This window comes from Hemicordylus capensis, chromosome 3, assembly GCF_027244095.1.
Source record: "Hemicordylus capensis ecotype Gifberg chromosome 3, rHemCap1.1.pri, whole genome shotgun sequence".
Taxonomy (NCBI): domain Eukaryota; kingdom Metazoa; phylum Chordata; class Lepidosauria; order Squamata; family Cordylidae; genus Hemicordylus; species Hemicordylus capensis.
The window spans coordinates 49,866,200-49,882,385 of record NC_069659.1 but is presented as its reverse complement, the minus strand read 5'-3'; the positions used below and the strand labels follow the sequence as shown (position 1 = coordinate 49,882,385).

At 39.1% G+C, this 16,186-nt stretch overlaps 1 protein-coding gene across 19 annotated transcripts in view; it reads right to left on the bottom strand.

Moving 5' to 3' along the window:
* Positions 1-1,075: 1,075 nt before the first annotated feature.
* The window catches only part of ZBTB20 (zinc finger and BTB domain containing 20), an 852,388-nt gene continuing 837,277 nt past the window's right edge, over positions 1,076-16,186 (bottom strand). For all 19 annotated transcript variants that reach the window (XM_053309295.1, XM_053309299.1, XM_053309297.1 and 16 more), the window contains 2 exons: positions 11,891-13,483; positions 1,076-9,319 (listed from right to left, as the gene is read on the bottom strand). In XM_053309295.1, the coding sequence (XP_053165270.1) occupies positions 8,901-9,319; positions 11,891-13,483 (2,012 nt within the window). In that variant the 3' untranslated portion in view covers positions 1,076-8,900. The remainder of the gene's footprint in view (positions 9,320-11,890; positions 13,484-16,186) is intronic.

Below are 16,186 nucleotides of genomic sequence, written 5' to 3'. Positions count from 1 at the left end.
ATTAGAAAAATAATGTGGTAGTCTAGTTGTATATATTTGCTGTAGCAATTCCATTGTAAAAGGAAAAGTGTTACTGCACAATACTTGTACAGAAATATCAGAAGAAATAATCAGAAGGAATAAGAATGAAAATGTAGGCAAACTGGATCTTCTTCAAATGTATTGCAAATGGTAATTAGCTACAGCCAAACTTGATATGACAGTGGTAGATCTGTGTGATTAAACACAGATTTGCCCCATCATGCAGAGGGGTGAATTCAATTTTCAACAGAGATAAGGGGTGTGTGCATGAGGAGTGCAGAGCCCTCCTCCTGCCTACAGTTTACTCCCTCCCCAAGTCTCTTTCCCCATGATTAAACACATATCCACCACTGTTACATCTAGTTTTACCACCCTTAATGCCATTGCCCAAACCATGAAGCTTACATTAGGTTAACTCCACTGATAAGCCATTTGACTAACTTAGGGACATGGGTTGCAAAGTTATTATTATAAAAGAAGTTGCCCATGATGAATCCAAAACGTTTTAAGTTATTTAACTGACACCCAACAGGCACAGTACAGTGCAAATAGATTAAGCGCTACCTTGACAGTAGCACAAATACTTCCCAGCTAGTGGACTCTTCACAGCTCACTTAACACTTCCTACCCACGTGCTATCACACAGTTTTAAAACAAATATGCAGCATTTCACACAGATGTACATTTTAAAATCATATATATTCATGTAGGTATAAAAAATAATACACTCCTCCCTCTTTAAAGGGTGTTTTTTTTTAAGGCAGCAATCCTACAAAAGGCTGCAATATATTTTTCTTCCCAATGGAATTTCCATTTCATCTCACCACCTTCTTCAGTGTTCTATTACAGTATTAGGGAGTGTTTTATTTAGGTTGCATTCACACAATCAAGGCAATCCTGATTAAAGAGTTAACCAGGATCATTGAACCCCATAGAGCTGATTGTGAGAACCCAGATTTTCCAAGCAGGATCAGATCCTGGTTATCTATCTTGGTTAAATGCAGTTTAACCACAGCAGTTTGACCAGGATTGCTTGGAAATTCTGGGTTCTCACAATCAGCTCTGCAGGGCTCAAAAACCCTGGTTAACCTTTTAACCAGGATTATGTGACTGTGTCTTGTTATTCTAGGACTATTTTGTGAAGTTAAACGTAAGACTCCCATCAGATTTGGGATAAGTACTTTTTCAGGGATAGCAAGGTCAGCAGTACTCTCCCTTTCTCCAAGGATCTAATTCTGTAAATCTTTTCCTTCCTTGCTTTAAAATACCTGGTTGTTTCATGTAGGTGCTACTCCAAGAAGTAGCAATCAGAGAGTGGGATGGGGAAATAATACACAGGTGATTTTAAAATTTTACTTAAAAAAAGAAGTCAGGAGCTTTCAGGATGCCTTTTTGATTATGAATAGAGATTTGTTTTATTGATGTGGGAAGGAAAACAGAACCAAGGAACAGCATTAATGCCAGCCATTCAAAAAAGGGAGTGCATTTTATGTTCAAAAGGTGGGTAGTTAACATTGCTTGTCTGTCATCCTGCTGCATAATCAAAGTGTTTTAACAGATGAAAAACCAGCCTTTATTTTACTGCTTTTACAGTCAATTGGGATATTTTTCAGATGGCATTGCCACACACACACTATATCTGTGCAACTGAAAATCTAGCTTTTAAGATGTTACAGTTTTACTGAATTCTGGTAATAATAACTATTTTTATTAACTATTTTTATTTTAAGTTATTTAGTTGCCAGAAGCATTGGCTGACACCTAGACTAACAAAGCATGGGTGCTATGTGAGTATTACCAGAGCTGCTACTGAGTTCCTGCCTAAAGCAGCACCCATGCTCACAGAGCAGCAGGGTGGGGAATTTCAACGACTTTCCTTCCCCTGGAAGCATCTGTGCCACCAGAAATATGCCTCTGAGGACTCAGTGATCCTCAGCAACATATTTTTGAGTGGCAGAGGAGTTGAGTGGAAAGGAAAGGTAGTTGAAATTCATTCTCTCTCTCTCTCTCTCTCACACACACACACACACACACACACACACCCCCCAGTGCTGCATTATTCTCATCTGTTGTGACTGCCATTTGCCACTTCCTATAATTGGTAAAGTAGGAAACTAATGTGGAAGTGAAAACAAACTACTTTGATTTTTAGCTTTCATATATTAGAGAAGGGGCAACATTCCTGGATAAACAGCACTGCCTGGAAAGGTTTAAATTCATATAAAAATAGTTTGATATCCAAACTGAAATCATTGGGCATTCAAAACAATATTAGCCATTCTAAAATGTTTTTGTGAAATGAATAACCTAAAATTCTGCAACAAAAGTATATGACAGTGTCCTATTTAAAAAGCCAGACGTAATGTTCACTAAAGTTTTCATTTTCATGTGTGCCAAATATAATCCAAGTTCTTTTTAGGGCTATTCACCTACGTATATCTTTGCTAGTACTGGTGATCTACCCACAAGCAATAGGATATGAAGTTCTTACCCGCTATAGTTTTGTTCCAGTTGCATGCACCATCATTATGCAACTACCAGAGCCACTACCTTGAGACATGCCGTAATGAACTACTGAAGTGCAGTATTGGGGAGTTTATAGTGCAAACGATTTAGGCTTTATTCAAGTTCAGAATTCCTGAGCTACTTATGAACTGAACCCAAACTTTTTTGATGTCCAGTTTCAGCTAATTAGCTCAGTTTTGGGCCCCAGCACTCCTCAGAACTCCCACCACCACCTGTCAGCCTTTCTAGCGGAAATGTATCTGGGTACGTATAAAGGGCCCAAAAGCCCTGGGCAACAATGGTGCCCCAGAATCTTGGCACACGGGACACTGATGCTGCATTCTAGGCTTAATCAAGACCACAGCAGCGGTTCTTCTCATCACCAACAGATACATTTGGAGGGAAGGGGGCAGTAGTGGGGGGCCTGTGAGCCTCCAGTTATTGTTTTCCCAGTGACATCAGAAGCATCTGGAACTCAGATCTGGACAAATTTGCTTGTTTTAGGTGACCCAGTCTGAATCGAGACTGAGAAGGCATGTCCATCATTAATGTTAACACTCTATGGATGGAATAGGGGAGTTGAAATATTATTTTGTATCCACAGATTACCAGAATGAGCAACTGACTCACTGAGTGGGAGTCTGTGGTTGCTGTCTGTGGTTTTTGGCAGCAACTACTGACTTAAGTGGCTCAGCGGGGAAATGCTTGACTAACAAGCAGAAGGCTGCCGGTTTGAATCCCCGCTGGTAACACCTATATTGGGCAGCAGCAATATAGATAGGACAATGCTGAAAGGCATCATCTCATACTGCGCGGGAGGTGGCAATGGTAAACCCCACCTGTATTCTACCAAAGAAAACTACAGGGTTCTGTGGGCGCCAGGAGTCAGAATCAACTTGACGGCACACTTTACCTTTACAGGGAAATAGATATATATGAAGTGGCCCCTAGAGGATGTGGGTTCAGATGTAAAGTGGATGTACTCTCTAAGCTCCAACAGTCCTACCAGTTATGCAATGCATCTGAAATGTGAAGCTATAAATTCAGTCTAATGCCCATCTTAAAGGCATGTCAATATTAGGTCCCTGGTTAATTGAGTGATCTCCTCAAACCACTTTTGCTGACTCTATATAGTGAACCAAAGGCTCTCTAGGGGCAGAAAGAAGTCCACAAGCCATAGGATCCGCTCCCACCACTCGCCTCTACTAGTCTTCTGTAATTTGGGGGCAACCCCAAAACTCTTTTGCACAATATGTTATGAGGCAGAAAAGGATTCCATGACTGGATTCCATTTCTACGTTTTAATACCTCCACTATTTCCCCCTGCATATTGTAATATGCAAACTAAGTGCTAAGGCTCCAATTCTATGTATATTTACTTGGCAGTAATAGAGCTTCTGAGGCTTGTGCATACATATATTTGTGCTGCATGTCACTGAACACAGGAAGCTCTTATGGGGACATAAACTTTACATTATTCTTAAATAATCTTTCTATAGTCTGAGTACCTTCTGGTATACAATGCTGCCAGTAGGTGAATTAACTCCTTTAATCAGAGAATAGCAGCAAAAATTACTTACAGGCAAATTAGTGCTTTCTCCCCATTTCTCAGCAAAGACAATGAGGCACAGTATTGATCTTCTATTCTTTACAAAGCTTTTAGTGAGGATTTAAAAAATTCATTATAAAATGGAAGATTATGCTGGCGCTGTTATTCAGCCCTTCAATAATTAAACTAATGGAAGTTCAATTAAGTTCAGTGCAAATATATTTAAAGCAGAAAACAATATTTTTTTACACAGTACTAATTGTCCAGTAGAATTCAATGCCAAAATAATCACTGAGACCATGAAATTATATTGATTCAGAAAAACTAGTAAACAATCTGTACTTATATGAGAAGAGCTTCAGATTAAGAATCCATAAGCCAACATAAGGTTAGGTCTGCTTAATGCAGTTGAAACCATTTGGCATTTGCTTATGTGTTTGATTATGACAAGGTTATATATTGTGTGGTGTTATAAACCCAGAGCTAAAATGCTTGAGTTAGAAGAACTTTTTCATAAAGTCAGATTCGTTTGTATTTGTTGTTTATAGAGAATTTGCTATATTTCTTAAAACATTGTAAACTGACCCCTGTGAGAAAACAGTGGAACGAAAAGATCAGTTTGCCTCTTGAGCAGCAAAAGTATTCGGCTGACTCTGTAGGAGCAATCTGAGTGCAAGATCATGTCCTGATCAAGTGGTTCTGGTAAGGACACTGCAGGGGATGCTTTGTTCTCTTTTGTACTTGGGGATGCTCTGCACAAGTGGAGCTTTATGTCCACACAGATACTCCACAGAGCTTTAGGCTGCATCTCTAAACTGAGTGGCAAAGGCAACCCTGAGCATGTATCATGTAAACACCCAATTCTATATGGTTCTTCACAGGATGCTGATAAGATTGCATTAATGGGGCAGCTGCACATATAAGCTTATGCATAGAATACCCAAATTATGCATTACTTCAGGTGCAAGATGGAAGAAAGGGGCACCTTTACAACTCCTTCACCAAGCAAAGCCTTTTGTTGCCCAGCAAATGTCTGGAGCAGCTCTTAGTTTTTGATGGGTGTTATTCATTTGCAATTGAACATCAGATTACTAGAATATGCATTCATGTTGCTATTTTTGTGTAATTCTCATTTTACTTTTGAGCCACTCTGAGTGCACTGAATATGAAAAAGTGGATATGACTAGAACCTATTGATTCTATTGTAATATAGATTTCCATTTTAGAGAGAATATTTGCATCAGTTGAAGGTGAGACTTTTTCATTATATTTTAAACAGTATCTCAACTAGTTCTATATATCCTGTGAAAGAAAGAAAAACCTTTTTCTCTCTTTCCAAAGACTTCTGTAGTTAATGTGTGCACGTCACAAAATGTCCCTCTAAAGTTAACATATGGACCAAAATTGCTAGGATATCTAATAATGTTGACAGCTGCCCCATCACCAGGCTTAATGTGGCATGCAGGATATATAGGACTAATTGAAATACTGTTTAAAATATAATGAAAAAGATACACTACTGTCTAATCTTTGCACTCAAAGATGCTGCTCTTCCAAAATACACTGTCATATACTTTTGTCAAGTTCTTGTCCCTTGCTCTCATTTTTTTCATTTCCTGATGCAGCTATTATTTGTCCATGGCCTGGGAATCATACTGAGAATCAGTATTTTACATCTATATCGTAAACAAATTTTCCACCATTCAGAGCCCCATGGGGAAGCAGTTGCTGTGTAGGTGGGCTTCCTCATTTATTCAACAGAACACCAATTCTATGTGTGGATCCTTTGCTTGATCCACAATTATATGTGGAATTAATTTATACTGAAATCTGTGGGATAGATTTAATTTATCTGTGACTGAGGTGTTATACTTCCTGATTGGTGAGTGAAACAGAATAAATATTATTAGAATCATTTGTTAGAACAGTGCATGCTTGATCATTTTAAAATATTGGTGTTGGAGGAATGACAGCTTTTAGTGATATATGGCATACCTGATAATTATTTTATCTCAGCTAAATTATAGATACAGTGGTTGACATCCTGACTAATGGTGCAGAGGCACTGCATGCAAAGTGCCCTTACAGCATTTAGTAATACAGTGTTGCACTGCACGTGTTGTGTGTGTGGGAGGTACAATTTTAGCTGATCCCTCTCGCCCCAGAAGCACTCCCTGTGACCTGGAAGTAGGTCCCTGAAGGGTGAATGACACTCAGGAACCTACTTTTGGGTTTCAGGGAGCGCTTCCATGAGAAAGGGAGATTGGCAAAAATTGCTACTGTGATGTTTTGCATTACTAAATGCTGTGGAGGTAGTTTGTACACTGCATCTCCACAAGGTTATTAAGAATGTCAGCTACTGCAAAGGAAGATTTTACACATGGAATAATCAAAATTTTAAGTATTGAATAAATAATGAAAAAGACATCTAGAATGGAGGAGTGTTTCATGAAAACCATAGACTGGCATAAACCTGGCATGCCGCTCCTGAATACTTTACATGGAATCAGTCCCATGAATTTCCATGAAACTTATTTCCAGATTAGCATGCTTAGAAATCCAGTCTCAGAAAGTTTGGTTGAAACAGAGATACATTTAAAATCATTATAAGCATTTTCTCTTTGTCCCTCTTTTTGCATATAATTATTAGATACTTTTCTGCCTGCACTAGAAATTGCTGTGCCTGGGCACAGGAAAAATGCTTACTTAGATAATTATTAGACATTGGTCCAGTTTTATGTAGCACCCAAAAAGTATGAGAATCAATCTTGGGTGATAAATTCTTTAAAACTCCTCTAGGAAGGGGAGGAGTTCATCAATAAAAACACAAAATTAAAGGAACCTTTAATGTATATCTTGCATGCCTTATGCTGCTTTGGATAAACAGAGAATGCAAGGTGTGGCCTTTAGGCTTAAATTTTTGCAGGTGAAAAAGAGGGAAGTTTAACTGTAAGGGCAAAGGGTTGTTTTTTTTTTTTGCATTTATGTAAACTAGAGAGCTGGGATCCATTTCTCATATAATTATGGAAGATTACAGATGGATGTATAAGAACAATAAAACAGACAAATCTACATTTGTCTGTACATGTGATCATTTAAGTAAAAGAATGCTTTTATTCTAGGGGCTTCCAGAATTTATGAGCAAAATCAAATTCCAAGGGCTGAGTGTTAAAAATCTTGCTTCTGAAAACTAACCTCCTTTCATCATATTTTTGGATGGAACTCCACTAAAAGCCTAAGAACATTGTAAATCCAAATTCAGAATGGCTTTTCAAATGACACTCCAAGGTGGACAGAATATGGTGGATGAAATCACATATAACTGAAATCACATTCTACTCCCAGGCTATTATTTTCAAATTAATAAAACAATAAACAATAGAAAAAGTTGGCATAAGTTTTGTCTTCTTTGAAACAACACATTGCGATCACCTCTCCCTTCTTTTCCCTCTTGCTATTTGGAAGCAGGATACCTAATCTTAACAGTCCTTATCTAAAATAAAATATGTGTGTGAGTGTGTGTGTGTGTGTGTAGGTATGTATATATAAATAATATATAAACATACACACACACATATATATTCAGTTACATGGAGCAAATTGAGCAGGTATTAGTGGCAGTGTATGCAAAACAAAAGAGAAAACAAAAATTACTTTAACAAGGTTACACTTTTGTTTTTTTTTGTTTTTTTACACAAATACTGTGGTAAATATATTTTTTTTTAAAAAATCAGCACTCTATCTGGTAAACACCACTTCTGTCCCTCTATAAAATTTTGAATTAAAAAAAAATCTTGAGAACTCTTTTTTAGTTACTCCCCACTCACTTCTACTTTACTTCCCTCCACAAGAGTAAATCTTGATGCAGCCTTTTTGATTTTACCCCTAAGGTGTGGGAGCTAATCCTTCTCTTGTACCTAGAACACTAGGTGAAAAAACACTTGAAATCTTTTCCTTTTGATGTTTCTTTCTGATAGTTGACAAAGTCCCATTGATTGTGCTGAGGCCCTAGGCTCAGCAAAGACACTGAATAAATTACAAAAAGCCACCTTTTCTCACCTCATTCTTACCTTCTTATTCCTAGGTTTTGATTAAAGATGGAGTTGGTGTTAGTGGGGGGAAAGAAGTTGGGGATCATAAATCAGAATGTGTGGAATGGAACCGAATCCACAAGAGGAACCTATGATTCGCCTTCCCCATCCTGCAGGGACTCCACACCATCCAACCAACCCAAACTCCCTTGCCCTTCTCCACAGCCCTTTTTATGATAGCAAGACTAATGTTGGAATCCAGTAGGGCCTGTTTTCTGTGGTTGTTGCTCAACCATACAGTTCTATTCCACAGATTTAACTGGATACTGTGAAGTCCAAAGCGGTCAGAATTGTGAATCTGTCCACTGAAACACTGCAAGTGGTGTACTTACGACAGTAGGCCTTGTAGATTTCATTATATACTTCTGCTTTTGTCGATTTTTTTTTTGTAGTGCTCTTCACAAGTGACAAAAAAGATTTTTTTTAAAGTTTTTTTTTTTTTTGTAGTAAAGAAGGGTTGTATTTAGAGGCCAGTAGCTAGAGATCCAACCAGTAGATCTCCTGAAGCACTATCTGGCCTTAAGGCCACCATCAAAGGAAGGCTGGAATAATTACTATTCACCCAGCTTCCAGAAATGTAATGTACCAGCAGGCAAAAAACAGTTCTTCATGTAATACAAAAATGAAATGAAATAAACCAAAAGTAAAAATGAAAAAAAAAATAAAATCTTAAATTCTAGTGCCATAGCTTTTTGTTGTTTCTCTGGTTGGGTTTTGTTCATAACAGAGAATACTTATCCATCTGAAACATGCATCCTCATGTGGTCATTGAAATGCTCAATTTGGTCAAACTTAGCTGGACAAACAGAGCAGACATACGTGGTTCCCTCTGTGCAGGCCATCACTCCAGCAGGGAGAGCCCTTGCTCCAGTGCCTGTTGTGCTAGGTGTTCCATTGGTGGCACTGTGCAGAGCCACATGTCTTTCGAGCAGGGTCTTGTGTGAAAATTTTTTCTTGCAGATGTAGCATTCATAGGATTTCTCTCCGCGATGGAGACGCATGTGTACATTTAGGGAGCTCTTCTGGGTAAAACGCTTGTTACAGATGCTGCATTGGTAGGCTCGGACACCGGTGTGTGTTACCATGTGTTTGATTAGGTAATCCTTTAGGGAGAAAGATCGCCAACAAATGCTGCATTGGTGAGGCTTCTCTCCTGCATATTGGCATAAGGGAGAGGAAAGAGATAGGGAGGAAGAAGGAACCAGAAAAAAGAGTTAACACCAACTGATTGAAATTCTCCAATGAACAGGCTAGCTCTAGCTGTTCTAACTGTTGAACAATGTTTAGGGGAGGATTGCTTTCTTAGAAATTAATGTCTGCTTTTATTATATATGTTTTTCTTTTGTCTCAACTAAAAGTGAATATTTATTTCCTCAAACAGGAGAACAAAAAGATGAACTAAGTTGACCAAAGTACAGAGTTGGGTGTCTTTGTATAGTGGTTTTTATCTGAGCCCTTTTAAAAAATTATTGTTATTATGCCATGAATGACACCAATTAGAAAATATAGTTGAGCAGAGGTGATATCACTGTATTTTGTTTGGTTGCATTATTGAATGAGTGCCAATACAATACTAATTCTAGTTATATTATAGGGGACATAATATTCAGGAACACAAACTCAAATTTTCTGTAAATCCATAAAGTTCCTCGGCTAACAGTTCCACCCATACTGTGTAACAGTGACCAGTAAATGGTAGCTGGGAGAGTTCTAGCAAGGCATAGGGAAAAAAAGATAGTGCCTTGGCTTTAGCCATACTCATAGTGAAGCATGGGGCAGCTGTATTGCAAGCAATGGAGAAAGGGTGCAGAATGATCTCTGAATTTAGTCTCCCCCCATAAGCCTCCCTATAACTCTTCCACCTAAGCCTTCATCTTCCCAACCCATTGGGTTATGCTTCACCTCTTGAGAGTTTTAAGAAGAAATTGTCTGAAGTACTTTTGTTGTAGATATACTTATTTGGAAGTTAGGAGGGACATTTTTGTCTTTGTAGCCTCAACAATTAAATCTATGAAATGACAGTCTAAATTCTCTAGTACAGTATTATGAATCATGACCCTTTTTCCTCTGCCTTGCTGAGAAATGTTAGAAACAAGAAAGGGGGTTACTCTTTACTATAAATAGCAAAAGGTAGAGACTTTGATGGGGGCGGTGCGGTGGGAGCATATTCAAGAAGACCTTGAAGGAGGTAGATTGACCATTATCACAGAATCACTAGCTACCAGAATTCATGGAAAACTACTGTGGTCTCAGAAGACTGAAGGAGAGCAAATATATTGCTTTAAAAATGGAGAATATCTGGGCAATTACAGAACTATTAATTTATTTCCAGTAACTAGAAGAGTTTTTATTTTTAGTCAACAAATAATGGCAGTTTCTTCAGCCTAGGAGGTTAATCTCCCTCCAGTGCCAAGAGAAGCAGGTTTGGAGTGGTATACACATAAGTGAATAAACTATCATATGAGGGATATAGAACTAGCTTAAAAACTGCAAATAAAAGATATTAAATAGACTGGTACCTAACTGAAAAAAGGTAACTAGAAATTCCAGAGGTGAGGGACCTGGTGCTATTTTAATGACTGTGATAAAGGAGTGGGCCCTATAGATTTAAAATGTCTTTATAAAAAATTGGGAGAAATTTTAAAAACTCTACAGATTAGACTGGACATTCAGAATGGTCTTAATACACTCAAGAGTTAGATTATTCCTATAAAAAGGAATGAAGAACCAAATGCAGAAACATAACATGGGGGAAAACTGGCAATGTACAAACACTTCCAAGATAAATTGGGGGTTATAGCCTAACAAACTGAATGTGGCTCCATAATATGACACAAGGGCATATAATGTTAGTGGTGTGGCTGACTTACTGAGGAAAATTTCCAAAAGTAGTCCCATTGAAATTAAAAAGACAAGTTAATTCTAAACTTTTAATTTCAATGAGACTAGTTTGAGTAATTTTTCTCAGAATGTCATTTTAGTTCAAACAGGGCACTATTCACAAGACTTGGATGCATTAAATTTTAAACTGCATAACCACATCAGTAGTCTTGTATTCTGTTCTGCGCTCCAGAGCTCCAAAAGGATGTTGACACACTGGAAAAGAGTCAGAGGAGAGCTCCTATGAACTACTTTTATTCTACTTGTATAGAAATGTGGGATTTAAATATTGGAAATAAATAAATAATATAGGGCCTGGAAGACAAACCTTTAAGGACTGTTAAGAGAATATAAGAAGAACCCTGATGGATTGGAATAAAGGTCTAGTCCAGCATCCTGCTTCTGGTAGTGGCCAATCAGATACTTCTGGCTATATTTAGCCTTGTTGGACAGTGGTGTGTGTGGGTAGGGGGGATGATTGTGGAAAGATAGGCTGAAGGTCTTCAAATATATCTTTGATAAAAGAGGGACAACTGTTCTCACTTTCAAGTAGAATAAGAAGCAGCTGTTTAAAATGTATAGATATATCTTTAATCATCCTAATTATTACAAGTTTTCAAGAGGATTTTTATTTTTTCTTTGTGATAGGATGTTGAACTAGATTATCTATTTTACTATGAATATTTCAGCATCTTATGTATAACAACTAGACTAAGTATTTAACATCGGGATCTTTTTGCCTATTTTAGAGTAACAGAAAAATACTTCTCCAAATGATCTGCATGCTCAAAAATGTGTTTCCTCCCTGGTCTCAGACACATAAGCCATCAGGCCATACACTCACCTGTATGTACAAACATGTGCTTGACATAATTCTGTTTGGCGGTAAAAGTCTTGTTGCAGAGGGTACACTCATAAGGCTTTTTTTCACCCTGTCCACCTGCTGTGCTGTGGCCTGCAGAAGGAGCCAGGGGTTGTGGGGCTGGCAGTTGGGCAGTAAATGTAGACAGGCCAGGCTGCGACACAGTCACAAACTGTGTCTGTTGACCTAAGGGCTGGGGCAGGCTGAAGAGGAAAGGTTTAGGGCCACTGCCAGCAGACTGTGTAGTAAAGAGTGCGGGCAGGTAGGTATTGCCAGCTGTGCCAATGACTTGTGTGTTGCTGGTCAGGGTCAGCGGCATCCTCAGATTGCTGGTGAGGGTTTCTGTCTGGCGTAAGTAGAGCTGGGTACTTGGCAATGGTTGGGCAACAGTTGTAGTGATAGAAGGCTGCAAAGTCCCCTTTTCAGTACTGTTAGTAATGGTAAGCACTGTGCTGTCCCTTTCAATGTCATTGCCTCTCTCTGGTGAGGAAGAGTTGGCTACTAGTTGCTGCTGTTGAGTGCCTTCAGCAGAAGCATCATTTTGTTCTGCTTGAGAAGGCTCTTGCTGACCTTCTCGGCTGAGACCAGCCATAAATTGCTGCTCAACAGAATCTGGTTCAGTGCCAATAGAGGAACTGACTCCAGAATCAAAGCTCTCCCCCTTGGGCTCACTCTCAGTGCCTTCTGCTTGATCAGTGTCCTCAGTGCATTCCTCAGACTCATTGCGCTCAAGGATTTGCACTCTCTGCTGTCCATAGTAGTCATAGTCATCCTCCATCTCTTGCTTAATATGAATATTGCCCACCAGGGTCTGGATTCGAACTGGACGTGGTTGCTTCCGGCAGTGTGTTGTTTCTGGTGTGGTGGAGAGATACCGCTCCATTTGCTGTGAACGCTCATGGATCCGTGTAATCCAGCTTGGGTCTTCCATGTGATGGTCTCTGGAAAGCCCCAGTGCTGTTTCATGGTGGCTGACCACTGCACCACTGTAGAATGAACGCTCTCCGCTGCCATTCTGCATAGAACAGGCATACAGAGCTGAGTAGATCCTGTCTACGCTGTGCTGTGAATGGGTCTGCAGATAGCCAGACTCTGTGTCACTGCTCTGCCCCGAAGTGGCTGATTCAGGAGTCCCTCGGGGTGTCTCCTGGGCAGAATCCTGGATCACTGGATAGATGTCACTCACATTTTGTGAGACAATCCGTGTGCACTCATCAATCACAGTCTTGATCTGCAGGATGCTGGCTGCTGTGAGGATCTGCAAGGCCTCAGACTGTGAGACTCGCAGCACCCCACTGTACATGAAGTCAATGAGCTTTTGCACTGACTGGACTGACACCACAGAGGGAATTTCAATGTCGCTGTAGCCCAGTAACAGCTTGTCCTGGAAGAAGGGGCTGCCAGCCGCCAGCACACAACGGTGGGCGCGCAGCATGCTTCCGTGGATGCGGACCGTCACATCACAGAAGTGGCCACGGTTGCGTTGCTCGTTGAGGGTCTCGAGCACAGAATTGCTGAAGTTGTGGAGGTTGATGCTGTGAATGCGCTCTGTCATCCCCTTGCAACTAATGTTACCTGCAGTTACAGCGAAGACAAAACAGAAGGACAGATTAGAGTTTGGCAGCTGCAAGCTGATTTTCTCCCCTCCCACTACCACACACAGATAAAAGATTAACTATATTTAGTTGTAAATGCATTTTTATTAATGAGAAAACAATTTTCAGCTTAATCTGTGTTAAATTCCCACTCTACCTCCACTACAGTATGTGCCCAACTACTGCCTGCGTATGTAAGAAAAATCATTGCGTTTCTTCACACATGTTATTCCTATTCCTTTTCTGAATATACCTTCAATAAGAACCTGCAGTAAATATGCACACTCTGAAAGATGTAAACATGTGCACTCTGTTTTGTTGAGTATAAGAGGTATTGAAAATCCCTTCTAAGGTCTGTATCATAAGCAAATCTCTAATTTTCTATTTGCTGAAGAAAGTGGCAGCGAGAAGGGTGCATGGTGGGAGAAATAAAACACAAATGAAAAGACAGATAAGCTGGTAATGGCAAGAAAAACAGAATAGATGAATAAAATAAAATAAAATAAAATAAAATAAAATGAGGAAAAAGGATGTTTGAAGCTAAGCTCATTTGGAAGGAAGAAACCAGCAAAGAGGAGGTTCTTCTCCACACTATTGTATGGTGGTCAAAGAACTGAGGGAGGAAACACAGACCACACATACTTAGTTAGATATGCACTATAACTCATAAAGGCAGGGCTCACATCAAAAAACTTGGGGGTAAGTTCTAGAAGGTTCTGTATGAAGCTTGCTGCATATGCAGTTCTCATAGGTGTCTCATAGGTCAAAGCCCACAAAGAAGAATGGTAGCTGTGCAACTCATATTGGCTGGAATATAGGCTTTTGGAATATGGTAAAACACATTTGCATATTAGATCATCAGCATGGTTTGTTTTTTTTTTTAAAAAAGCAGCTTCAGAGGGGCAAGTGAGATCAGAGAGGTGATTATATTAAGGGGCACTTAAATCTTTCCCTGCCAATAATTTCCCCATTCCAAATTGTACTCCTTTGCAAGGCTTCAAATGCATGAATTGTAATTTTCTCTTATTCTCCACTATATAAGAAATATACAAGGAGATCAAGTTCATGGATCCATATATTACCAGATGGGGTACATACAGAAGAAAGCTTGTCGCGGAAAACAACATGTAAAACGTCACCTTGTCAAACATTAATGCAAGAATCAGGCTTAAGTAGCTCAGCGACAAGCAATGACAAACCTTATATTCCTGTGGAGTCACACTGTTTTTTAGTTTTGATAGTTAAGGAAATAAAATGCATCAATAGCTAATGAGAAAATCCAAAAATTATCTTTATACCCAACACACTTTAAATAACCATATGAAAAATATGTTTTGATTATTAAATCAATTACACATTCTTATTCACTCACTCACTCACTCACTCACTCACCTAATTGTCATTGTACAGAAAATCCAGAACTCGGAGAGGGCCTCTGTTTCATTCTGTTCCCAGACCTGCCACTCTCTTTTAAGTTAATACAGTGGGAAATGTTTTTGTGGAATTGAAGCATTCTTTGTTAAGCAATCCTCTTTTGCCCAGTGAATATCAACACAGAAATCCCAATGGACTCTGCATGAGAAACTACTGTAGGAGGCCTTGTTCTTTTTTGTGAGCGCAGGTCCTGATTGAAGGTGTATTCAGAAATGGAACAGGAGTGAAAGGGTGTGAAAATGCAAAGGCTATTCTTACCGAGGCAGGCAATGAATGGGCATATAGTCCATGGAGGGAGGCGGGGACAACACAGATTGTGCACATGTGCCATACTTTCAGATTGATGTGGGATAAGGGTATTTTATCGTGTTTGTGAGGGTCTGGAAGTGGGTTTTGTTCTCCTTTTAAAGCTTGCTTCTAAAGAATCAGGAATATACATGGACTATTCTGTTTTGGAAAGAAACATCAGGACATGGCAGATCTTTTATATTACACAACTACTATAAAAGAAGAAGCAGGTATTGAGTTTTGAATAGTGGAACAGTTAATTGTAGTCTTTCAAGTGTGCATGCAATGTTGCTGAGAGCTGCTGAGAGCATAGTAATTATGATTTACAAGGGTGACTCAGGCTGTAGATCCATGACCCTATTAAGATGGAAGACTTTATTTCAGTTAACTGGGTCCTTCTGGCTTGAGGTTAACCAATGTTCATAGTGGACCATCCTTGTCTTTTAAAGGTAGGGATAGAGACACTTGCCTGCCATTAGTAAGCCACAGAAGTATGATTCAACTCTGGCTAATGTCTGCGTTGTGTTGGATTCTTACAGTCCAGGATTTATTTTTTAAAAACTGCTTATAGCCCATATAGTTCCAGATACTTAAAAAGCAGTTACATAAATGGGATGGACTGCCATACCAAGCCAATATCATAACCTGTGGAGAACATTACATTAGCACAACATTTCCCCCCTCAATGTTTCCATGCTATCAAATAACTACTGACATGTGAAATACAGTGGTGCCATGGTAAGATGTTTCATGGCACACCATTCATTCATTCAATCAATTTATATACCACCCTTCCCAAAGTGGCCCAGGGTGGTTTACATTAAAATAAAACACACACAGTTAAACAAAACCAAAACCACATAAAACAATTAAATTTTTAAAAAAGAATTTAAACCAGATTAAAATTAAAACTAAAACTAGATATCATTAAAAGCCAGGCTACAAAGATGTGTCTTCAAGG